This window comes from Microcaecilia unicolor, chromosome 13, assembly GCF_901765095.1.
Source record: "Microcaecilia unicolor chromosome 13, aMicUni1.1, whole genome shotgun sequence".
In the NCBI taxonomy this organism is placed as follows: domain Eukaryota; kingdom Metazoa; phylum Chordata; class Amphibia; order Gymnophiona; family Siphonopidae; genus Microcaecilia; species Microcaecilia unicolor.
The window spans coordinates 15,370,889-15,397,391 of NC_044043.1; the positions used below are offsets into that span (position 1 = coordinate 15,370,889).

A 26,503-nucleotide genomic window follows, 5' to 3' on the forward strand; every position below is an offset into this window, starting at 1 on the left:
ATAATAACCCAACAGCCCATATTCTTGTTAATAATACAGTTTCTGAAATAGTTTTTCTTCACAGAGGTACTAGGCAAGGGTGTCCCCTTTCCACTTTATTATTTAATATAGCTTTGGAATCTTTTTATTAACGGTTCGTTCTTCCCGGGATATATCAGGAATCAAATTTTCATCTCTAGAATTTAAAATCTCAGCTTATGCTGATGATATTATGCCTTTTTTTTTTTTATCTAACCTGAATCTTCTCTATCCCATTTTTTAAAATTAGTCGATTTGTATGCATCTTTCTCTGGATATAAAATCAATATCTTCTGAATATATTAGCTACTCCTGATATGATAGCTCCATTCGGTCTTGCCTGGTCATCCTGTAAAATAAGATACCTAGGAATAGATCTCGCTTCTTCCCTAAAGGACACCATGGAAATTAATTCAAAAAAATTGCTGGACATGGTTCAGGCCCTTCTTAAAACCTGGTCTCCTCTTTACCTGTCCTGGTGGGGTCGGCTGGAGTCAATAAAAATGATGATATCCCCAAAAATCACGTTCATTTAAAGTATGTTACCGATCTTATTTCCCCCTTACTTTTATAAAAGTATTGACAAAATTTTGAGTAAGTTCTTGTGGTCTGGGAAAACTCCCCAAATTGTGCTTTCTACTCTTAAATCCACTAAGGAGAAATCTGGGGTTTTATTCCCAGATTTTCTCACTTATCATAGAGCCTTCATATTACAGCAAGCATCCAAGTGGTTAGTAAGTGATCTGGCCTATTCCCCTTCATGGTTGCAAATTGAAAAAAGTAAATGGTTTCCCTTAGACCTTAATTCATATCTACCTTTAACGCTCATGGACAAATTAAAACAAGACCCCTTGATTTCCGCTGCGTTTTCATCTTTACTAAAACTAGATCATCTTATGCCCATTCCACCTGACACTTCATTGACGTCATCCTTATGGTATAACCCTAATATTCGCATAAATAATCATCCTCTCCAATGGAAAGAATGGTTTCACAGTAACATTTGGTCTGTTGAAGATATTTTTTTCAAATAACAAATTAAAACCGTTCTCAGCACTTCAAACTCAGTTCAATCTGCATTCTACCCAATATTTCCATTGGATTCAGCTGAAGCATTGTTTTGACTCCATCCAGACTTATCATCCTACGACTGGCTGCTCCTTCACATCAAAAGGTCATGTTGCCTCTAAATTTTATAAGTTCATGATTACTTCACTCAACAGTGGAAAAGCTAGTCTGGGACAAGAACATGGGATCCCTGGGAAAAGGAGGAGTTAGTGGTTACTGGGGATGAGCAGGCTGGATTGGCCATTTGGCCCTTATCTGCTGTCATGTTTCTATGTTTCTAAAGATAAAACTGAGAATTTTCATGGTTTCACGGTATGGAAGCTGGTGGCCATCAAGAATTGGAGGGGAAGGAGGCAAAGAAGATGAGGAAAGAGAAAAATGGATAGCCCACATTTTGAGGAACTAAGAAATAAGTGGTTTGATTCAAACCAGGAAGAGACATTAGATAGGTAAGAATTAATAGCAGCCTCTAAAGTGGTAGGATCTGTTGAGCGACAAAGAATTTGGATGTCGTCCGTGTAATAAAATGGGACACAATATTGCTCCTGAATGATTGTGAAGAGGGGGAGAAAGAAAAAGGTTAAAAGAGTGGGGGCAAGAATAGATCCTTGTGGCACAACTGGAGAACAAGAACTTTTGTGGAATAGTTGAAAGGTGCGATCTGTGAGATATCTGGTAAACCAGGCAAGGACCGTTCCTCGAATACCTAAGGAATGAAGGCGAGGAAGCAGAAGGGAGTGAGAGACAATATCAAAGGCTGTGGAAAGGTCAAGAGAAACAACTATAACAGAATAATGTTGGTCAAGAGAAGTTCAAATATAGTCATTCAGCGCTAAAAGAAGGGTTTCGGTACTGTGGCAGCGAAAAAGGAAAAACAGGGGCATGAAGATCTATAATCTTTTGAAGGGAAACATTGAGCTGTGTCGCTTGGGACATCAAATTGACTGAGGAAAAAGTGACTGCGAGATCAGAGCGAATCAGTTCTAGAGCAGAATTGGTAAAATAACGCATAGGGGGACATACTGATGGAGGGGCAGGGATAGTGATAGAAAAGGAAATAAAAATGTGATCAGATCAAGGGACAGGAAGAGCTGCTATTGTAGATGGCAACAGAGAAAGACATGGGTGTCACAACTGTCAGAAATGGTGAGCCCTTGGAGCAAAGCTGGAGCTTTGGCAGACAAATCACCTGGGCTGGCACAGGCAGGAATCAGAACAGACTGGACTAGGATAAACTAACAGACTCAACAAGGCAGGACACAGGTAACTAAACACAATGGACAACACAAGAATCAGAGCCAGACGACGCAAGAAAAGAAGGCAAAGGGTCAGAACTGGAACCCAGACAGGACAAGGCAAGACTCGGAACTAGATTAAAACTGGGACTGGGACCCAGAAATGCAAGACAAGGCAAAACACAGAAGTAGATTAAAACTGGGTCCAGAAAAGGGCAAGACAAGGACAAGGCAAGGACTGGATCCGGATAGGAATAGACTAAAAGAGACAAGGCAAAGCACAACTAGACAGGCAAGATAGGGTAGGAGCTAGGCAACAAGAATAACAGAAGCAAGACAATAAACAAGGATTCTCAAACAGGCTTGACTGGAACAGGATTCAAGATTCAGGACTCTCAAACAGGCTTGGCTGGAACAGGATTCAGGATTTTCAAACAGGCTTGGCTGGAACAGGATTCAGGATTCTTAAACAGGATTAAGGATTCTCAAACAGGATTCAGGCTTGGCTGGAACAGGCTTGGCTGGAACAGGATTCTGGAACGGGCTTGGCTGAAACTGGATTCTGGAACAGGATTCTGGAATGGGCTTGGCTTGGCTGAAACAAGCTTCTGGAATGGGCTTGGCTGGAACAGGCTTCTGGAACGGGCTTGGCTGGAACAGGCTGCTGGAACGGGCTTGGCTGGGCTTGATTGGAACAGGATTCTGGAACGGGCTTGGCTGGGCTTGACTTGGACAGGATTCTGGAACAGGCTTGGCTTGACTGGAATAGGATTCTGGAACGGGCTTGGCTTGAACAGAATTCTGGAATGGGCTTGGCTGGAACAGGATACTGAAAGGGACTTGGCTTAAGAGGGAACTGGTACAGAACTAGCTCAAACATAGAGCAGGAGCAGAACCTGGCTCAAACACAGACAGGAACAGAACTTGGCAGAAACAGAGCTCAAGAGCCAGGAAGCAAACATAGCAGGCAAAGGATTAAGGAGACTAGGGGAAGACAAACAAACAAAGAAGCAATGTGCTTAATAGCACCCACAGCTGGAAAGGGAAAGGCCAGGCAGACTGAGAGGCAGCAGACACAGGCGCATAACAGTGAAGTAATCAGGGACAATGCTGGCTTCTACAGACTCTCAGAATTAACAGACAAGAACTACACACACAGGAAACAGAACAGGGAAAACAGAAACAGAGCTTGGCTAAACACAGAGATTGGCTTAAACACAGAGCTTAACTATAGCAAGAGTCAAAAGCAGGACTAGACTAAAAGCAGGAGCCAAGGGTAGAGTCAAACAGATACAGACACCAAGGGCAGGGTGTGGCTCTAGAGCCAGGCTTTCAGGATCAAGGTACAAAAGTAAACACACAGAAACAAAGCAAAGCATTGAAACACAAGACTCAAAGAAACACAGAACAGACATTCAAGAGCAAGATTCTCAGGAACAAAGCCAAGCAGGGAAATGATCTAAACAGGTAACAGAAGATTAAGAGACCTCTTGCAAAGGCAACGTAGGAAAGCTCCCTGGGTCCTTATAAAGGAGTAGGCTGATGATGTTACAAGGGAAATGAAGCAGAAACAGGCAGACCAAAGCGAGGCTTGGCTTCAGGGACACCAAAGCGAGGCTTGGCTAACAGGAAGAACAACAACAGGAAATGAAGCAGAAGCAGGGAGACCAAAGCGAGGTTTGGCTTACAGGAAGAACAACAATAGGAAAAAAGGCAGACTGGAGAGGTCACAGAGCTAGATACAGAGAAACAGTAGGTCTGAACATAAGGGCATGGCCACAACTGTGACAATGGGTTAGTAAAGACTAACTCTTGGGTGATCCCAGCAGAATGTGTGGAAAACGTAATATGCCGTGTACGATCCAAAGCAGTGGTAAGAGAGAGAAACGAGTTGGCAGAATCAGAGGGCGGAAGGTTGAAGCCTCCCAGTAAAAGTAGTGGGGAATGGAGGGAAGTACATTTGGTGATAAAGGAGTGCAATTCATCCAGGGCTGTCACAGAGTAGGAGGGTGGATGATAAAGAAGAACTAAATAAAAAGAGGTACTAGAAGAAGAAACCTGAAGACTCAGAGCTTCAGAGAAAGCGAATTTCTTAACAGAACAGGCAACAACACAAAGGGAAGAGAAGAAAAAACAAGCAACACCTCCCCTGCGACGCACAGGATTCAAGGAAAGACATCAAAACACCAGCTCTTAGCCAGGTTTCAGTAATGCAAAAGATATCAATGGAATTTGTAGAGAACAAGTCAGCATTTAATGAGCCCTTGTGTCTGATTGATCGAGCATTAAAGAATCCAATTTTATGTTTAAACGTTTTTATTGGTGCTGCAGTAACTTACACAATGTTGTACAGATCTTGCATATGCATATAACATTCATCAACCTTGATGTAACTATACAACAAATTGCTAACTACGATTCAACATTGTAGAATCTTATATGTTAACATGTTAACATTTTCATTTTCCATTTTCTCCATCAGGTGTACCTATCCTCCCTCCCCCTCCCCCCACCCCTTCTTCTACCCCCCCCCCCCCAGACCTGGGAAATTATTCAGTAACAGCCTGTGGAGTTCATCCTGGATTTAGAAGTAAACTGCGACCTCTGTGGCTTAGGCTTCGCAGATAAGGGCCCCACATAGCCAAAAACGTGACTCTCTTTTTCTTTGAAAACCTGGATTCTCTAGCCTCCCAGGATACCAGCTGATGTAACTGGTTTCTCCAGTGCCAATATGCTGGAGGGTCCTTGACCATCCAATATTGTAAGATGCATTTCCTGGCCAATAAACTCATCTTATGAAGCAGTAGGGTTTCAAATCGATTCTGACCTCTAAATGACCCCGGGATATCTAAGACCAGTTGTTCTGCTGTGCCCAGGATCCGAAGCCCCAACTGCTCCCCCCAAAAACCTCGAACCTGCCTCCAAAATCTTTACAAAGTTGGGCAACTCCAGAACATATGCAGCATTGTACCAGGATTCTTCCCACATTTGAGACAGTCTGGATTGCTATCCCCTCCCATATGTGCTAACTGAGCTGTAGTTACATATCCCCTGTGAATACAACGATAGGCACATTCTCTCAAGTGAGCATCTGATACCAACAGGGGTATACGTGCTGTCGATTTAGTAATATCCCAGGATGCTATTACAAATCCCAATTCCTTTTCCCAAGCCCTTTTCAACTGGCTATAATCCCTGGGGGGGCCGCCATCCTGATATTGTCTTATGGAGTAAAGATATTGTGAGTTCACCCTCTCCCATAGAGTAAAAGAAATCCCGTACTTTATCCCCCACCTGAGTTCTCAGAGGGTCTCCAGGCAGAGATTTAACGTAGTGTTGCACTTGTCTGATAGCAAATCTATTACCCCAGGAGTCACCTGTCTTTCTCATTAGTTCCTCTTCCGTAAGGGGCTGCCCATCTCCACCCGCCAGGTGTGCCAGACTGAAAATCCCCCGTTTTGCCCATTCAGCAAAATATCGGCTTGACAAGCCCGGTAAAAATTCACAGTTCCCACGTATTGTTAACATATCTGTTGCTGCTGGGTCTCCCCCCAGCTGTCGTATAAGCACCCCCCACACCTGTCGGAGCGGACGCAACAGCACACTTTTGCCTAGCCCTTCTGGTAACCCACCTGTTTTGTGGTGCAAAAGCGAGAAAAAGGTTCCCAGAATGCCGCCTCTAGTGTCCTAGGTGTGTATCGTTGTGTACCCAAGCACCAATCTCCTAGGTAACGCAATTGCCATGCCTGGTTGTATAGCTCTAAATCTGACATACTCACCCCTCCCCGGCTCCAGCTTCCTATTAAGCGTGAGAAGCGGATCCTAGGCTTCTTGCCCCTCCAGCAAAACTTTGATGCTAATTTGTAAAAATGCTGCAAATCCTTCCGTCTTAGCCAAATCGGAATGGTCTGCAACACATAAAGCCACTTGGGGAATAACACCATTTTAATCAGGTTTACTCTGCCTAGCAATGATAACGGCAAATCCAACCATCCTTGTAGCACTGTTTGGGTCTCCTCTAGCAACCAGGTAATATTAATGTCATGCAGCCCCTCAGTATTCATAGGCATCAATATTCCTAGATACTTAAAGGAGGTTTGTGCCTTCCTCAGGGGAAACTCGCCCCTCCATTGTCTCCAAACTTCTTCCGAAGAGGCCAAGGCCTCCGACTTCTCTAAATTCAAACTTAGGCCTGCATAATCTCCGTATTCGGAGAAGATCTCCAGTAAAGCTTCCAAGGATTTTTGTGGGTCTGTCAGATGAACCAAAATATCGTCGGTAAAGGCCGCCACTTTAAAAACCTCTTTCCCTATTGCTATCCCTTTTACTGCCTGTTGTTCTTCAATATCTCTCAATAAGGGATCCAGCGTCAACACAAATAGTAAAGGCGACAGAGGACAACCTTGGCGGGTTCCCCTACTTATTTCAAAATCTTGTGTTAAGATCCCATTGACCGATATTCTGGCCTTCGGCTTTGAATACAATGTTTTTATCCCTGATAAAATCTGTCCGTGAACCCATACTTCTGAACAACATCATAAAGAAAATTCCGTTTTACTCTGTCAAAAGCTTTTCAGCATCAAAGCTTATTAACAAAGAAGTTTTATTCCTCCGACTTCTGGCTTCCAAGGAGGTCAGGACCCTGCGAACATTCTTAGTAATTGTCCGTCCCCTCACAAACCCCACTTGGGAGTCATGTATAAGCTTCGGCAGGATTCTCGCTAATCTGTTTGCTAAGATCTTAGCCATCAATTTTACTTCATAGTTTAAAAGTGAGATAGGTCTATATGATTCAGCTAATTCCGGATCCTTCCCTTTCTTGGGTAATACGATGATACAAGCGGTGTTTACATCCAAGGGCATCCTTTCCTGCTCTATTAAGGTGTTAAACAGTGCAGCTAGGGGCTCGGTGATCTCTTCCCCCATGATCTTATAAAATTCCGCTCGGTAACCATCTACTCCCGGTGCCTTAAACAGTGCACTCTGCTTAATAGCCAAAAATACCTCATCTGCAGTGATAGGGGTGTTAAGCCATTGCACCTCTTGCAGGGATAATTTCGGTAGTCTCATCTGATCTAAGTAAGAGTCTCCTGACAGACCCTCGTCGGGTGGGGCCTCATATAAACTTTTATAATACTGATAAAAATTCTCCCCAATTTCCTGATCCGTATACACTCGTTTTCCCTGCCTTGTCTTCATAGTCAGGATCCTGGCTTTACTTTGTTTAGTCACAATCAGACGTGCCATCAGTCGACCACCCTTATTCCCATGTTTATACAATTGGTATTTGTAATATGTTTGTGATTTCACTGCCTTATGGTGAAGAATTTCATTTAATGTCGTCTGCAGGAATATTAAGTGCTGTCTATTCTCTATAGAGGCCTGTTGTCCATATCTTCTCCTAGCTTTGCACACTAATTGACTCAGCCTCAATATCTCTCTATTCCTAGCCTTACATTTATGTGCCATGTAACTGATAATTTCTCCCCGAAATACAGCCTTAGCCGTCTCCCAATACAGAACCGGGTCTTCAACATGTATTGCATTGTGTAACCTATAGTCCCGCCAAGTCTGATGTATGGAGGCCCTAAAACCCTGATCCCGATATAATTCCACAGGGAACACCCAGCTCCTTACCCCTCCCCTCTCCCCTTTAGGCTCCCAGCTCATTTCTACCCAGGCATGATCTGAGATCACCGCGGCTCCTATGGCCGATTTCGTCACTGAACTGAATATCCGTTCCGAAATCAACAGATAGTCAATACGTGCCTGTGTACCGTGCGCACGCGAGAGGTATGTGTAGTCCTTCCCCTGTGGATTGAAAATCCTCCAAACGTCCACTAGCCCCACCTGTTGACAAAGATTAGGCAGCCCCCGTGACTCCTGTCTTAACTCGTGCCTCCGGGTCCCTGTACTATCGATCAAAGGGTCCATCACCATATTGAAGTCTCCCCCTACTATCATGGGCAAAGATTTACTTGTTATCAGCCTCGAGGTGATCATCTTATAGAACTTCCTTTCATATTGATTCGGGGCATATACATTTCCGAACAACAGGGCTTGGCGCTGTATATGGGCCTCACAAAGTAGGAATCTACCACCCGGATCAGTAAAATGCACCTCCAATTTATCCACTATCCCTTTTCGAAACAGGATGGCAACCCCCCCCCCCCCTTTTTTCCCCTGTGCTGCTGCGGATACACAGTTCCCCACCCACCAAGTTTTTAGTTTAGCATGTTCCCCAGCTGATAAATGGGTTTCCTGTAGCAGAGCTATGTCTACTCTGTGAAGTTGTAAGTGCTGCAGTATTTTAGAACATTTAATAGGGGACGTGATCCCTCCTACGTTCCATGTTACTACTTTCAGGGGTCCCAGTTCACATAGGGTATCCAGTCATAAGGTACATTCCGGTCTTTCAAGGAAGAGGGATGTCCCAGCCTCCACCCCTCCTCATATTTCAGCCTAGGCCACTTTGATTCCTTCCTAAACCCCACTAGCCATGTCCCCCAGGTCTCCATCCCCCCCACCCCCCTCCACCCCCCTACCAATCCTCTCTAACCCCATTACCCCAATCCTCCCTTCTACAAAACCCAGGTCTCTGAGTGAGACCATCACGTATAACACCTCTTACCCCCTTCCCTCTTGCAAATCTAATAGCACAAAACTGCTCTTCCTCTCCATTCCCCCCTTCAATGCCTCTCCGGCTTATAAATGCAAAAATTATCAAATTAGTCTAAACAACAACAATAATATACTTCAAAACAACCTGGTTCCAAAATCTTCAGTCGGTCTCTCTGGTCTGTAAAAGGGAATCTCCAAGTCCCTCTCTGGTGAAGTTTCTGAGGTGTCTCTAGCAATACCAATCTCGTATGTGTCCAGTCCGCTTTATCAAAATCAGCGTAGGTCCTTGAAACGAGATGTGCCTAGGTTCTCTGCAATATTCTGCCCAGTGATCCCATTCAGTCTCTAAGGTACACTTCACGACAGGCACTCCAGGGATTCACGTTGTCTGCCAATGCCTCCTGGGCTTTCTCCTGTCGTCATGACATCTTTGTCAGGTCCCCATCTCCAATTTAGCAATTGAATGTTGAGATCCTCAAACTTAAATTATAATCCAGTGTCTGCTGTAGCTATGCCTTCCTCGACCCCTCCTTCCATAGGCGTCTGGTCGATCAGCAGTGCTCCAGGGAATTCAAAAAGGCCTGGGCTTGTTCTGTCGTAGTGTAAACCTGCGTGGCCTCCTGATAGGTGACTCTTAACTTAGCGGGATATTGCAATGCAAAACGGATTTTCATTTCAAAAAGTTTTGTACATATCGGAGAAAACTTCCTTCTTTGCATCGCCACCCCTGCGGAGTAGTCTTGGAAACATAAAATCTTTTTATTCCTATAGTGCAGCTCCTGCTTCTTCCTCAATGCCTGCAGTATTGCCTCTTTGTGTGTAAAATTTAATATTCGGCAGATTACCACTCATGGGCGCGTGGTTTCTGTGCGCTTGGGGCCTACTCAGGGCGCTCTTTCTATTTGGAGGACTCCTAAGTCTTCTGGGAGTTGTAGTTGCTCTGGCAGCCATTTTTCCAAAAACGCTCGCAAATATGCAGTTTCCAGTGCCTCAGGCAATCCTACAAACCTTAGATTATTCCTCCAAGATCGATTCTCGAGGTCTTCAAGCTTTTCTTCATAGCCTTCCACCATGGTTTTAAGCTTGGTATTTTCCTCCTCTAATTTGTTCACTTTGTCTTCGAGGGCCCCATGGCGCTGCTGATATTCTGCCAGGTCTTTATTGAGCTGCCCCAAATTCTCTTGCTGTCAATAGGTCCCAATCGACGATCCAACAAAGGCTCCATGGCTGCCGTCACCTCCGCCGCCACCTCCGCCACCCACGCCGAGCTCAGGGTAGTTGCGGCTGGGCTCGGCGGGGCCGCCATTTTGTCTTCGCCAACTCGTGTCTTCTCTTTATCTCTGCGGATGCCCTTCGCCGCCATAGAGTTCCGCTGCAAGTACCTCAGATTTTGCGCCTTAACTTCTTGTGCTGGGATGGTGTTTCAGCGGTCTGTTTCCAGGGCGATATCCGCGATTTTGAGGGTTTTGCGGGTAAGTTGGCCAGAGCGGAGATCTCAACAACCGCTCCTGGTCATGGCATCATGTGATCTCTCAAGAAGAATCCAATTTTAAAAACAGGAACAGAGGATAACAAAATGGGAGCAAAAGTAGATACCAGAACATAGGAGAGAGTCCTGTGAACCGAGCAGGAATGAGAACAGGGTGGTAAACGAGGACGAATTAGAATATGAATATGTTGGGGAGAAGAAGGGACTTCAAGAGGAGAAAAAGAATCTGGGGACATCATGAATTGAAAAGCAAGATTAGAATTTAGAGTAAAAACAAGAAAGACAATAAAGAAGAAGTAGGGCAGCCGAGAACTGCACCAGGAGACGTCCCAAAGAGTGTAAAGAGCAAGACCTGCTCCTTGGTTGCACTCCTTCGGCGCAAGCGCCTGAGAGTGATGAAATTTAAGTCCTGGGCGGTTGACGATGTCACCTTGAGCGGGGCAGCACAGCAGGAGATCAGCACACAGAGCAAGAGTAGCAGGGAAACAGCCAGCAGGGTTAATGATCATACTAGCTGTTTTATAGCCCTGAACTAGACAAAGCCCATGTGGAATATTAATGTATGGATCTTTGTTGGAATTTCTCTATTAAAATCCTCATTTAAATAACAATACAATGCAATATTAATATTCTGCTGCATACCTATTAGGCTCTGCGTGGATAACAAAAACAATACTAGCCAATTCTAGTGAAATTACAGCAAACCCATGTTAAAAATTAATTTAAAATTTACTAAACAAAGAAAGTTTTCAAGTTTCCTGATCTCAGATAACACTGTTCACATTTACCCCTTCTATAAAAGTCGCCAAAAACTATGTGTGCAAATTTAGGCACAGTTCTGATTTTTATGTGCAATTTAATTGAATAACGAGCCAACTAGTACCAATAATTGGTTTTTTTTAACAAGCAATTATTGGCACTAATTAGATTTAATTGGGTGTTACATGCTTAAAGCTAGGCACAGGATCCGAGCCTAAAATTTACGTGCGGCCCGAGAAAGGGGGTGCAGAAATGGGTTCAGCCTGAATACTTTGGGAAATTTTATTGATGAAAAGACTCAACACGACACCATCTTCAATGTAGGTAGCTTATAGCAAAAGAACGTTAAGTAGAGGTCTATACAATACATGGGAACAAATATGCAATCTCTAATATATTGTAAGGATTATGGAGAAGAAGAAAGGCTAGGGATGAAGCCCAGCTCCAAAGGGCCGAAAGAAGCTCCTTTGAGGGCGCCAGGGGGGGAGAAAGAGGAACCTAGGAGGAGAAAACTACAACTCCCAGAAAGCCCCGGGAGAGCTAGGATAAGGAGGCGGAATAGGCTGCTCCCCCATGAAGCTCCAGTAGAGGGCCAACAGGGAAAAGAAAAGGTTGAGTCACCTCCCTGGTGGAAGAGGTGGTGGCACAAATGGGCGGGGAAAGAAAATTACCCAGGCCCATTTAAGGAGAGGGAAGTGATTCAACAAGAGGAAGGGGAAGGAGGAGAGAAAATGGACTGGGCTCCAGAGATAGAGGAGCCAGAGGGGATGGAAGTAGGAGAACCGGAACCCATCTCAGAGGAACCCATGGAACTCTTGGCTCTCAGCAGACCAGAGCAGGAGGTATAGTGGGGCTGCCCGGGTCAAGCGGGAGGAGGTCAGAAAGTAGAAGGCTGACCAAGAGGGTGGGACCTGAGGCTTTAAGCCAAGCAGTGCTGAACTGTGTTTAAAAGCTGGGCTAATTGAACTTTGCTAGGAGAAGCCAAGCAGTGCTGGACTATGGTTAAAAGCTTGGCTAATTGACCTTTGCTAGGAGAAGCCCAGCACTATTGGACTGTGTTTAAAAGCTGGGCTAATTGAACTTTGCTGGGAGAAGCCAAGCAGAGCTGGACTGTGTTTAAAAGCTTGGCTAATTGAACGTGGCTCTGAGAAGCCAAGTACTGCTAGACTGTGTTTAAAAGCTTGGCTAATTGAACTTTGCTAGGAGAAGCCAAGCAGCGCTGGACTGTGTTTAAAAGCTTGGCTAATTGAACGTGGCTCTGAGAAGCCAAGTACTGCTGGACTGTGTTTCAAAGCTGGGCTAATTGGCTAGGAGAAGCCAAGCAGTGCTGGACTGGGTTTAAAAGCTGGGATAATTGAACTTTGCTCTGAGAAGCCAAGCACTGCTGGACTGTGGTTAAAGGCTTGGCTGATTGAACTTTGCTGGGAGAAGCCAAGCAGTGCTGTACTGGGTTTAAAAGCTGGGATAATTGAACTTTGCTCTGAGAAGCCAAGCACTGCTGGACTGTGGTTAAAGGCTTGGCTAATTGAACTTTTCTAGGAGAAGCCGAGCTGGAAAGGACTGGTCTTAACACAGCCTGACTTTATTGAGCAGGGCGGAAACAGACCCGCTTGGCGGGGCCAAGTGGCTCGAGCGTTCCGCCCGGACTGATACGAAGATTATTACAATATAAAGCGGCAAATGTGTGTTCCAAAACACAATAAGTAATTGCAAACTCAAAATCTCTCTATATAAAAGGCAACACTAACGTTCTATGAAGCCTCCAACCGGAAGTGTGAAGAGGGAGAGATATCCGGTTTCCCCATGAGTGTCTGCTCCGCCCTCGCTCTCTCTCTAACACAAACAGTGAAGGAAAACAGCAAAGCAGGAAATCAAATCGCTCTCTCTGTAACAATGAAGGACTCAGAGGGGGGAGGGGAGAGAGGGCAGGAACACACACACTCCCACATGCACACAGAAGAAAACCTTGCTAGCCCCCGTTTCATTTGCATCAGAAACGGGGCTTTTTTACTAGTATAAAATAACAAGCATGTGTTATATTCCAAAGAAAAACATAACATCAATAATGTACTATGTATGAAAAAAGGAATGCAAGGGATAAAATACCATGTAGGTTATAGTACAAGGAATGTTAGATGCTCACCACAGGCTGAAGAAGGGGAGAGCCGCTCCGTCTTGGGGACCAGAAGGGAGTCAGGATGAGATGGGACACCGGGAGCCCCCACCAGAGGGAATGGAATGGAATTGGAGGGACTGGATCCCGGAGAAAGCAATGGGTTCACTAGCATCTGCTGTGGCATTCTGGGTGCAAAGCTTGATGAGAAGTTAGAAACTCCACCTTTCTGTCAATTAACAAACACATCGGAAATAAAGGCATTTCTTAGCAATTCTTTGCAAAAGAATCTCCTCTTATTTCAACCTCAGAGCCAGAAAATGAATCAGTGGAAGGGAGTGATCTTTAAAGGAACAAGCCAGCTATAAAAATCATTGATTTCACACACAGATCCCTGCCAATACAGTCCAGTCCTCACCTGCAGCAGCCCCTCGGATTCTAGTCCTGCAACCCCTGAAACATCTTTGCTGACTCTCATCAGTCATGACATACAGCATACTCTGCTATTCCAGTACTAAGACCCACGTTGTTACAAAAAAAGTGGGAGAGCGACCAAGGATGCCAGAAACTGGAGGATGTTGAATGATAAACAATTTTATTGATAAATTTGAAGACTCGACACGTCGTGTTTCGGCCGTCAGGCCTGCATCAGGAGTCTCTGGGACAAAATATTACAAAATAACGTTGAAAATAATTGTTCAGACGTTACGAACAGCGCACGCAGCGCATCAGACGGCCACTTTTTTCTAAACACAGTCTTTTTAAAGACTACAACGTTACGTCTGAACAATTGTTTATCATTCAACATCCTCCAGTTTCTGGCATCCTTGGTCGCTCTCCTACTTTTTTTGTAACATTGTTTTTACCGTGGGGTGTTTGAGTTCTCCGCTTTTCTGGCGGATCTTCTCCCACAGTACTAAGACCCACACCCATCTCTGCCACTGTACCCCAATCCTGCCTTGCAATACACCCTATTATTCCAGCACTGTAATCAAAATGACTCTACCAATTCACCTCAATCCTAATTTTCAGTTACAACTACCCCTCATATACCAGTATAGAGTCCTACTGATGGCCCCTAGTTCTCATGCACAGCCCTGGATACACTGCAGTCCTTAATCTGTAAATGCCTACCTCCTCCCTCTACTGCAGCACTGCCACATACTATGGGCTCACCTGTGCCCCCTTATTTTCTTGCACTTACCGGCGAATCTGGTGATCCTGGAATCATCGTATGAGTGTGAGCAGTGGACTCCAGCTCTGGCTCTGGTTTAGCTGCATAAAAAGGCAGGCGCAATTCAATTAAACAAGGGGATGAGACATCAATATCAACTACCATATTCCATGTCACCGAGCCTAGGTACTGACTGCATTCTCTCCGTTGCCCCGTTAAGTGCTCCAAAATCCACTGCATTAAATGGAAATACTCTTGCAGGAATCCATACAGACAAAACAAAGCGTCAACAGCATGGTAGAAAGGAAAAACCTGTCCAAACTGCCCGAGACCGACCCATACCTCCCCCAGAACCTGGCCAGAGCTGTCCCCAGTTCCAGGCTGGAGATTTTGGGAAACTCCTGGATTTCTGACCACTCCATCCTAGTGCATTATGGGATATGCAGCATGAGTTTCAATAGTCAGGATGAGTTCTCCATGGAAGTGGATGAACACAAAATCCCATGAGGTAAAAGTCCAGATAAAGAAGTGGGAAGTGGACCAATGACTTCAGGACACTGAGACTGCAGTGGCGTTCCTAGGGGGGCTGACACCCGGGGCGGATCGCCGATGCGCCCCGCCCCCCAGGTGCAGCGCCCCCCCCCGGATGCAGTGTGACCCCCCCCCCCCGGCGAAAGGACACCCCCCGCGAAAGAACCCCCCGCCCGGGTGCACGCCGCTGGGGGGGTGCCGCGCGCGCCTGTCCGTCGTTCGTTCCATGCTCCCTCTGCCCCGGAACAGGAAGTAACGCCGCTGGGGGGGATGCCGCGCGCGCCTGTCCGTCGTTCATTCCATGCTCCCTCTGCCCTGGAACAGGAAGTAACCTGTTCTGGGGCAGAGGGAGCATGGAACGAACGATGGACAGGTGCGCGCGGCACCCCCCCAGCGGTGTGCACCTGGGGCGGACCGCCCCCACCGCCCCCCCCCCCCTAGGAATGCCACTGTGAGACTGTGTTGGTATATACACAAGTAAACTTTACTTGTGTATATACCAACATAGTCTCAACATCCTGAAGTCATTGGTCCACTTTCCACTTCTTAATCTGGCATGGGTTTCAATAAGCAGGATCAGGCACTATAAATCCCACACTGCTTTGGAATGTAAGTGCAAACCCAGGACTGGCAAAAGGTTCCCAGCTTAGAGCTAGGTAACTTGGCATCTCTGCGTGGCATCAAGAGTGACCAGGGTATGATCAGTGCTTGGAGCCAATCAGAGCAGGAGTACACAGAATGACCAGTGTTTGCAACCTGTCCCATTCTGCCAGGTTGTACAATATGTAAGCCATGCTCAGTGAATAGCAAATAGCACAGATGAGAAGGAGTTGGATAAGCTGCATTCAGACTCTGTCAAAGACTACTACTACTACTACTACTTAACATTTCTAGAGCGCTAATAGGGTTACACAGCGCTGTACAAAATAAAAATAAACAAAGAAGGACGGTCCCTGCTCAAATGAGCTTACAATCTAAAGAACGAAATGTCAAGTTGGGCAGTCTAGATTTCCTGGGTAGAGGTGTAGAGGTTAGGTGCCGAAGGTGACATTGAAGAGGTGGGCTTTAATAAAAGATTTGAAGATGGGCAGGAAGGGGGCCTGGCATATGGGCTCAGGGAGTTTGTTCCACGCGTGGGGTGAGGCGAGGCAGAAAGGGCGGAGCCTGGAGTTGGCGGTGGTGGAGAAGGGTACTGAAAGGAGGGATTTGTCTTGAGAGCGGAGGTTACGGGTAGGAACGTAAGGGGAGATGAGGGTTGATAGGTAAGGAGGGGCTGCAGATCGAGTACATTTGTAGGTTAGTAGCAGAAGCTTGAATTGAATGCGGTACCTGATCGGAAGCCAATGAAGTGACTTGAGGAGAGGGGTGATATGAGTGTATCGGTTCAGGCGGAAGATAAGACGTGCAGCAGAGTTCTGAACGGACTGAAGGGGGGAAAGGTGGCTAAGTGGGAGACCAGTGAGGAGTAGGTTGCAGTAGTCAAGGCGAGAGGTAACGAGAGAGTGGATGAGAGTTCGGGTGGTGTGCTCAGAGAGAAAAGGGCGGATTTTGCTAATGTTATAGAGGAAGAAGTGACAGGTCTTGGCTATCTGCTAGATGTGCGCAGAGAAGGAGAGGGAGGAGTCGAAGATGACACCGAGGTTGCGGGCAGATGAGTCGGGGACGATGAGGGTGTTATCAACTGAGATAGAGAGTGGAGGTAGAGGAGAAGTGGGTTTGGGTGGGAAGACAAGAAGTTCGGTCTTGACTACTTCCTTAAACTGAGATCAAGGAATTCTAAATGATACGGATTGCTGAAGGGCAAAAATTATGTATCCCTGTTCCATAGTTCTGGCATCAAGGGCTCCAAGATCTTTTTAAACTGTGCTTGCTACTCCCAGGTAAATTCTGCATATGGATCTCTCTAACACACTGTCACACTTCCAGAAGAACACAAGCCTCTTTGGGTAAAACTGGATGTATGGTAACCCTAATCAGGCATGTCCTCTTTTTGAGGACACAGCGGGCAACCGGGCGGGTTTTGACAGCCTGCCTTTTTGTCCGGATCTGCGGACAAACGGGCAGGCTGGCGGGCAGACAGGTAGGCGGGCCTCAGGGTGCTCTATCCTCCCCTCTCCTCCTTTACCTTAGTGTAGTGCCCTGGTGGTCTAGTAACCTCTTCGGGGCCAATTCAAAATGGCTGCTGAGAGTTCAAGCGGCGGCCTCGCGAGACTTCCGCAGAAGTCTTGCAAGGTCATTGCTTGAACTCTCGGCAGCCATTTTGAATTGGTGACGGGAAAAAGACAGTCTGCAGATGCACTGGGCAGGAAAGAGGGGGCTCTTTCCTGCCCCAAAGAGTTCACTAGACCACCAGGACACCACACTAAGGTAAATGAGGGAAGGGGTAGTGAATGGAGTCATGTGGGTGGAGGGAGGCTGGAAAACTGGGGAGGGGATCTACATGGGGAAGAGAGAGGGAATCTGGCTTTCTTTGGAAGGGTCAAAGTGGCAGGAGGCAGGACGGGGTGTGACAGGGCGGGGTATGTGTTCTCTTTTTTTTTTTTTTAGGGCAAAGAGTCTTTGATATCACAGTGAAAATCATTTCTGTTATTTTGGACATTCACATCTATTTTACCTGACAATGAGCAGTGAGATATGGCGTTCTTCTGCATTTGGAATTCTGGGTAGGAAACCAGAAGCCACAGGGAGAGTACAGACATGTCTACAGCAACAAGTCAGTACACTGTGCAAGTAACTGCACAGATTTCAGGCAACACTACTGTCATGCGTGCAAACAGAGTTTGGATGGATCGATGTACTGGCACCGTTTTATAAAATAATAAACAGCACAGCATAGCAGTTAGAATAGCTAGCAAACACAAAACTTCTAGAACATACATCTCATTTAGTCCTGGCCAGGAAACAAAACTTGAAAGATGTGGCTTACCATTCATCAGGAGCTGTGAAAGGCAGTCACTGACAGCTGGCATGACCCCTGGCCTCTTCGACTTGGCAGTGCCAGGCTTTGTCCGTGGCCTGCAGCCAGATGACAGGGGCTGCACCTTGGGTACAGCAAACCTGGCACAATTTTGCTGCATGGTGAGTGGACGCTGGGTACTGGGGGGACCAGGATATCCTGTTGCCAGGAAGTCCATGGTATAGGCCAATCCTGCAGCCTGCTGGTTGAAGCATGGTGTAGATGGTGGTGCTGCAGTGTGAGCAATAACTGAAGATGTGGCAGCTCTGCTAGGATATTGAGGCACCGAAACCATTGGGTAAAGTGGAGCCGGGCCACTCATGGTGACATTGGGAAGTGGCCCTATGCTAGGAGGGTAGGGCGATGAGTCAAAGGCGCCCATATTCAAGCACTCACTGGGAGAGCTATAATGTAAGAGAGTTTTCTGCTTGGAGTCGATGCACAGACTTTCATGGGTGTAGGGTGTAGAGTCTAGTGGGAGCGTAGAGCTGGGGAAATCTGTGGCCAGGAACGAACTGGTTGGGCCATCCAAGTCGAGCCTGGGTGAGCAGCTGCTCCTAGTCTGAAATAAAAATACAAAATTAATGAAAAGAAAATGATAGAGGGTCCATAAGAAAACAGCGAAAGAAGGTGGAACTTAAGGAAAAAAATAGAAAAGGACAGCAAAGACAGAGAAAGGAAGATGGAGAGGTTCAATGACAAAGAGGAGGGAGAGAATAGAGGAAGGGCAGAAGAAGGAGAGAGAAGACAAGAGACAAAGTTGTAAGGAGGCACCAAAAAGAATGAAGGAAAGATAATGTCTTACATTTTGCACACACCCGATTCAGTATTTATTTATTATTTATTAAGATTTATTTACACCTTTTTGAAAGAATTCACTCAAGGTGATATACAGTAAAAATAAATCAAACACAAGCAATATTCAAATAACAATACAAAGTATGGCACGGTATATTACTTACATTCTCAACACAATACGTAATAGAACATTTTAATTGACAGTGAAGGGTATAAGCAAAGATGGAACATATAAATAGGTAAGAGAGTAAGAGGAGTTAGAAAATAAGGTGACTAAGAAAGTTGCACATGAGGTCAGAGAAATGGTTATGGGCTCTGTATACTAAGCTGTGCTGTAGGTGCGCAAACACCCAAAGGAATATAATGGTTGTCACTATCATTAACATGCACTAATTTTTAGCACACACTAAAAAGTTAGCGCGCCTACAGTGCGGCTTAGTAAACAGGGCCCTAAATGTTATCTCATTTAGGGTAGGAGTGGAATAACATGTCCTGCTGTAGTATGTGCAGCCTGTGTCACTGCTTGTGTGTGTGTGTGACTAAGAAGCAGTGCCGTAGCGAGGGCGGCTGACACATGGGGCGGGTCGCTGCTGCGCACCCCCCCCCCCCGGGTACAGCACGTCTCCCCCCCTCGGCGCGCACCCTCCCCCCTCCGGAGCGCATTCTTACGAGAATTAGGACGCGAGGGGTGGGCGAGAGGGCCGATCCGCCCCCGAGTGCACATCGCTGGGAGCTGCGTCGGCTCCGCTGGTTCCCTGCTCTCTCTGCCCCGGAACAGGAAGTAACCTGTTCTGGGGCAGAGGGAGCAGGGAACCAGCAGAGCCGACACCCCCCCCCCCCCCAGCGGCGTGCACCCTGGGCGGACCGCCCCACCCCCCCCCCTTCCTACGCCACTGCTAAGAAGTTAGTTACTTCTTCCATTAAAGGCTTGGTTTAAGAGCCAAACTTTCACATGCTTCCTGAAGTAGAGTCTTATGTTAAGCGAAGCCTTTATGTTCATTCCAGAGCGTGAGGACTACTCTGGAGAAGGCTCACTTGTGGGTATTACATCATGTAATATCTTTTGGAGAGGATGTGGTTAGGGAATACCCCTTGGGAGGACCTCAGTGTCCTTGGAGGTGTGTAGAGGGTCATCCTGTTCTTCAAGTACTTGGGGCCATTTCTTTTAAGGGCCTTCAAGATCAAACATAGAGTTTTAAATTTACTCTTGTACTGTACTGGTAGCCAATGAAGTTTTTGCAAAAATGGTGTGATGTGGTCACGTCACTTGCAACTTTCTATGAGTCTTGCTGCAGCATTCTGAATCAATAGGAGACTGTGCGGACCCTTTGTAGTCAGACCATTGTACAGTACATGCATTACAGTAATCCAGTCTTGATGTTATGGCATGCACAACTGGGATAAGATTTTCCTTCTTTACGTAAATTTCCTCTCTGAGAGGAAGGGGACAACCAGTGGTCAGCCGCCAATGGCCAGCGTTTTATCCCCTGAGCAGCAAGTGCGGGACCGCTGCGCGATGAACTGCCCATAGATGAAAGGGTTGGCGAGTCCTTTGATTAGCACCGGCGAAGGAGCGCTGATGCTCTTGGACCTGGGAAAAAACAACTCCATCGCTCCCGAATTATTCAACCACCATGTCCAAAGGAGTGGAGGAGTGAGTTAGAGGTATATGCTGAAACGGAGGACGTTTACATCAGAACCCGAATCAGTGGAACCACTCCTAAACACCTATGAGAAATCAACTTGGAGTTTTTGGCTCCCGTGGAGGTTACATTGAATACCATCTGGAAGGCGCTTCGGGACCTAACGGTGGCAGTAAATAATTTTGTTTCAGATATAATTTTATTAGAGAGTTACATGGACAATTCAACTGAACCCTTTGAGAGTAAAAAATTGATATAACAAATGATTCTACATGAGCAAGAAGTGGTTATGATTTTGAAAATGATAATAGACCAGAAATTTTGAATAATAAAATGAATATTATTATAGATGAGTAATATTATAGATGATTAATATCGAGATTATTGTTTTTCCCAGAGTTCCGGGTATGACTCCTAAAGTTTTCCTCAGAAATATTTCCTCAAATTATTACTTTAAAAGGAGTGAAGCCTGTGAAAACTGGGATTACTTTAATCAGTAGGATTTGAATTAGAGACTTAGTATATGTATTCTTAAACAACTTCTGGTTTTTAAAAGAGAAAGAATGTAATCAGATGTATTATTTCTAACTAATATTGGACAATGAGTATGTTTTCAATGAAATGATTTGACTATACACCATATTGGCCTTGAAGAAGCCAACCAGATGTTCAATGTGGAATAATGAATTAGACGAGTAATATCTGGGGATAATCAGGTTAAAACCACGTTTTTTTTGTCTGTTTACTGTTTAATTGATCTCCTTATCTTGTTTCACTCTCCCTATTTAGTGGTCTAAGGAAGACCTGCCTAGAATTACCTGCCTGAAATAATTCCTACATATTACTTTCTCTGTATTTCCAGCAAGTTGTTTTATTGCTTGTAAAAATTTAAATGGTTATAAATAAAAATTAAAAAAAAAAAAGATTTTCCTTCTCGATGTAAGGAGAGAGGCAGCGTAGTTGTCGCAAATAGTAGAAGCAGCTCTTGAAGGTTGCTTGGATTTGGAGAATCAGAATAAGTGTTGAATCTAACTGTATTCCAAGGTTCCTGACTTGTGATTTGAGGGGAGTTCGTACTTCCCAAAAGATGTTTTGATGTCAGGTACTTGTCAGGTATTTGTGTTAGGAAGCCAGAGAAGCTCAGTTTTACTTGGGTTCAGGCAATGTTTGTTGTGCTTAGCTCATTCTTCCTGTTACAGAAACTAATTCACTGAGAAGAGGAATGGCAAGGACCAATTGCAAGCTTCCAGCACATATGAAAGTCCCAATTACAAGTCTCCAGCCCATGTGCAGCACCTATGATTGGTCCAGGGTAGAGAAGAGATGGATGCTCACCACAGCCTATAAAACCACGCTGCAGACAAAGAAACTCTGAAATAGTCCGGATGGCAGGAGAGTTTCATATCCCTGCCAAAGCCTATTTCCAGGGGGGGGGGGTATTCTTCCCCCCCTGATAGAAACTAATTCTCTATAACTATGAATCTTTCATTTATTCTTTCCTTCTCTGCTTTCTCTCTGTTCTGTGACCTTTGTGTGAGGAACAAACTTTCATCTTCCTTTCTATCTAATTAGTCTAATTACTTATAATTACCAGAGGTACAGATGTTAGACTTTGTAAGTTTGTTATAACTTGAAACTGATGTCTGATGCTATGATGGTGGGTGAGTAATTAAAGACTTTCAATTCTCTCTCTAAGTCCTGTATAATGTTTTCTATAATATTTGATAGAATTCGTAAGTGTTTTAGCGAATAGCAAACCAAATTGTGCAGCCTAGAACAAAATGGTGACCCACGATGTCTACTAAAAATTCTATCAGCTCTTCAGAGAGAACATTGTAGTTTAATTTATAGAAATCTATTTTTAATGATTGTCCTAAGTACTGCAGTGGAGATCAGGAATTGTCCTGTGTATGAATATAAGAGAAGAGAAAAGAGTCTGATCAGCTCTATCCAAAGCCCAATTTTTCTCCTTATTGTCACCAAAATCCATAATTAAATAATTGCTATTCTGATACAGAATATATATTTTTATTTTATTTGAGCTCTTCTTTGTTCCTAACCATGCTTCCTTTTTCTGCTCTGAGTTTTCTGATTACTAAATCTACAGTCCTTTATAAAAAAAGAAAAAAAGGCACAGGATTGCTAGACAAAATTATTGTTGACCACAAGAAGCTTCTCTACATCCTTGGTTTTTTTTTTAAATGGTTGATTTCATAGCTTTAAAACACTGTAACTAGAAATATATTTTACTTAGTTATAGTCAGATACAACTATCTAAATTAGTAAAATTCTGTGACTCAGCATTGTTTCCTTTGTTCTGGACTGCATGGTTTGCCTAAATAAATTATAGGTGTCTCTGTTTGTCATGTTTACTTAGCAACATTCCTTTGTAAATAACTTTGTCTTCAGTTAAATGATAGACTGTTTTTTCCAGTCTTGTTATCTCCTTCTCTGTGTGAGCTCTGGAATCCTGCATTCCAGCAGTACTGGTAAGGATTAAATTACTTTTTGTATTTAGCCTGAAGCAATTAACTGAACACATTTGCTGACTTAGCACTAATTTTGCATCATAAAGGAGGAAAAAAAACCCAGTTTGCTAGGTTTACCCTAATCTTTTCAGTTTTAATTCTACTGGCTTAAATTTAATATTTATTTGATACAATTCTATGTTACTGTTTCCTTTGTGTATATGATTTCCAAATAGCAATTTTGTTTTCCTGATAAGTTTGCTAAGAATTCTACAGTTTTATTTTCAGGATATTTAAAACTAGTAAAAAAGGCCCGTTTCTGACAGAAATGAAATGGGCGCTAGCAAGGTTTTCCTCAGAGTGTGTATGTTTGAGAGAGAGTTTGTGTGTGAGAGATGGAGTGTGTGTGTCAGAGAGAGAATGAGAGAGGCAGAGACAGAGTGTGTGTGTGTGTTTGTGTGAGAGAGTGTGTTAGAGACAGAATGTCTGTGTGTGTGTGTGTGTGTGTGTGTGTGTGTGTGTGTGTGAGAGAGAGACAGACAGACAGAGAGACTGTGTGTGTGTGTGTGTGTGTGTGTGACAGAGAGATAGAGTGTGATAGGCAGAGTGGTCTGTGTGTGAAAGAAAGAGAGAGAGAGAGAGAGAGTGTGATACAGAGTTCACTCTCTGTGTGTTGTATTTTTTTTTCTGTTGTGTTGCACCCCGTTGTCCTTTGCCTCTCAGTCTTGATTGATGTCTCTTTCCGGCTCACGGGCTCCCTGCCATGTAATTTTCCTGAATTATAATAATGTCACTGTTTGTGTTTTTTTTCTATTCTGTTGTTTCCTGCTTTTGTGTGACATAGTGAGAGAAAGAGAGAGTGTGTAACACATTGTTTGTGTGTGTGAGTCACATTGTGTGTGTGTGTGACACAGAGACAGTGTCTGTGTGTGTGTGAGAGAAACAGTCTGTGTGTTTGTGAGAGACAGAGTGTGTGTGTGTGTGTGTGTGTGTTTGAGACTGGAAAAGAGAGTGTTTGTGTGTCTGACAGAGACACAGTGTGTGTCTGTGTGTGAGAAAGCAGTGTGATAATTACCTATTGATAGGATAACTGGACCATCGTCTGACGCAGGTTTAAAAAAATGTATGTCAATATTTTTACCTATTAAATAATTCTAACATTCTGCAGTGACAGAAATTAAACCTCAAACAGATTTATTAATTTCAGTCTACCCTGCAATGCTGGAGTGCTGTATAGCTGCAGCTCCACTTCCTGGTTGCCTATGATCAGCTGACTTTCAGTGACTCTGATCTCATGACCTGCTTCCCCACCTCTCTGTCTGAGTCTGGTTCCTTCAACCAATCTTATGAATCTTACAGCCGGTATGGTGGGGATGGAAGGAGCCAGCAAGGAAGTTTAAGCAAGGGTGTTGAATTCACCAGTAGCCGATGTCATAAAGCTGAAGCCAATTTGGTTAGTCACTGTTTCCCATTCCCCGCGTGCAGGCAGAGAAGGAAATCTTCTAGTTAAAATTAAATTAGAGGTGATGATATCTTTATTTACATAAGTACTCTCAGTTTTGAAACACGCAGTGTCTTTACCTGAAGACTTCAGTAAAGCTAATGGAGGCCGCTCCTTTTTCTTAATTGGGATTATGTAATTATGATCGTTGAAGTTATTGTGAGCTTTGGGGAAATGGAGAGGAAGGAGTGCCAATAAATACAGTAGCTGGGCAGCATTTGAAAGGAAAACCCTCTAAAACTCGTTTTATTATTTAGTGGTGGCTGTTTCTTAAAGTTTTTACCTGCTGCTGCGCCAGCAAAAGTGAAGGGGAGCATTGACGGACGCTGCTTCAGAGTGCCTTCCCTTTCGCTTCAGTGTCAGCTGTTTGAGGGGCTGAATCTCGAGTGCTGTAGTGGCGAGAGCAACGTCTTTGTTATTGTGGTCGCGCGCTTCCTGCCTCCCTGGTAGTCGCCTCCCTGCTGGACAGTGACGTCAGGAGTTGTCTTATTCGAACGTTGGAGGAGCATGACGTTGAGGGCGGAGCGATGCGATTGGTTGAATGTCATTGCTCCGCCCTCGACGTCATCACGTTTGACGCGTGGGCGGGGCAGACACAAAGCGATCTCACCCCCTTCACTTTTAGAATGTTGGGTAAGTGAGGCTTCATTAGAACGTTGGAGGTGCGTTTTATATAGAGAGATAGTAGGAATATTTGGTCCATATTCTAGTATGAAAATTTATGGTATTTTCCCTTGCTTCTTTTGAGAAACTATAATCAAACATGTACATGTGTATCCTAAAAATGACATAGCTAGACCAGTGGAATATAAAGAAATATTTTCTTTTTTAAAATCATTTCAATGCACTCCACCGAGATTTCTGATCAGCTGCAGAGATACAGAATCTCAATGGAGCATTTAAACAGTAGTATTGTACATTTTTTCCTACTTCTGGAGTAGCTATGCCATATTATTAAACATAAGAAGTACTTCTAGCCCTAGGACACTGTTTTGGTAAGTTATCATACATACTTGTGTGTAACACCATGTTTAATTTAAACGTTATGCCCAGTACTGAAATTCAATAGCATGATCTAATTATCAACCTCTTAATTCTTTGTCTTTTATTTGTTAGTCTATCTCTATGTTACCCCTTACATACAATCAGTATAAGTGATCACTTCTGAATTTTTTCAAATTTTGTGAGTAATACAATCAGTATATATAAAACGTTTCTCTCCTGAATACAAATCAGTTGTGTATGCAGTATATCATAAATCATACCAAATCATGCACACCTGGGCAGACTCATTCCAGCTAAAACTCAATGCAGAAAAAACTCAATGCAGAAAAAACTCAATGCCTAATACTTACCTCCCAGTACAACACAAGCAACTACTCCACCATAACCACACCATACTGCACTCTTCCCATTTTAGAAAATCTGAAGATTCTTGGAGTCACTATCGATCGAAACCTCACACTTGGTACTCACGTGAAGAACACGACAAAAAAGATGTTTTCCTCGATGTGGAAACTCAAAAGAGTGAAACCTTTCTTCCCGAGAAACATTTTCCGCACCCTGGTACAGACACTGGTAATAAGTAATTTGGACTACTGTAACACGTTGTACGCTGGCTGCAAAGAGCAGACTATTAAAAAACTCCAAACAGCTCAAACTCATATTTGGAAAAACTAAATATGAAAATGCAAAACCCTTAAGAGAGAAACTACACTGGCTCCCTCTCAAGGAACGCATTGAGTTTAAGATCTGCACGACCGTACACAAAATCATACACGCAGATGCCCCACTCTACATATTAAACCTAGTGGACCTGCCACCCAGAAATGCCAAAAGATCAGCCCGCAAATTCCTCAATCTGAACTTCCCCAGCTGTAAAGGGCTTAAATATAAGCAGGCATACGCTACTACCTTCTCGTACAGAAGTACACAGCTATGGAACGCACTACCCACAGCCTTGAAAACCATGGACAATCTAACCAACTTTCGCAAATCTTTGAAGACACATCTCTTCAACAAAGCTTACAAAAAGAACCCTTAATGACTTAATTCCACCCAACCCACTCAAGGATTAAAATACACCTCTTACACCACCCTACCTAATCACTTACCTCTCTAATTCTTCA

At 44.4% G+C, this 26,503-nt stretch overlaps 1 protein-coding gene across 1 annotated transcript in view; it reads right to left on the bottom strand.

Moving 5' to 3' along the window:
* MLXIPL (MLX interacting protein like) overlaps positions 1 to 26,503 on the bottom strand; it is a 389,368-nt gene that overhangs the window by 51,862 nt on the left and 311,003 nt on the right. The window contains exons 9-11 of the mRNA XM_030185603.1: positions 17,935 to 18,526; positions 14,508 to 14,578; positions 13,334 to 13,532 (exon numbers count right to left, since the gene is read on the bottom strand). Coding sequence (XP_030041463.1) covers positions 13,334 to 13,532; positions 14,508 to 14,578; positions 17,935 to 18,526 — 862 coding nt within the window. The remainder of the gene's footprint in view (positions 1 to 13,333; positions 13,533 to 14,507; positions 14,579 to 17,934; positions 18,527 to 26,503) is intronic.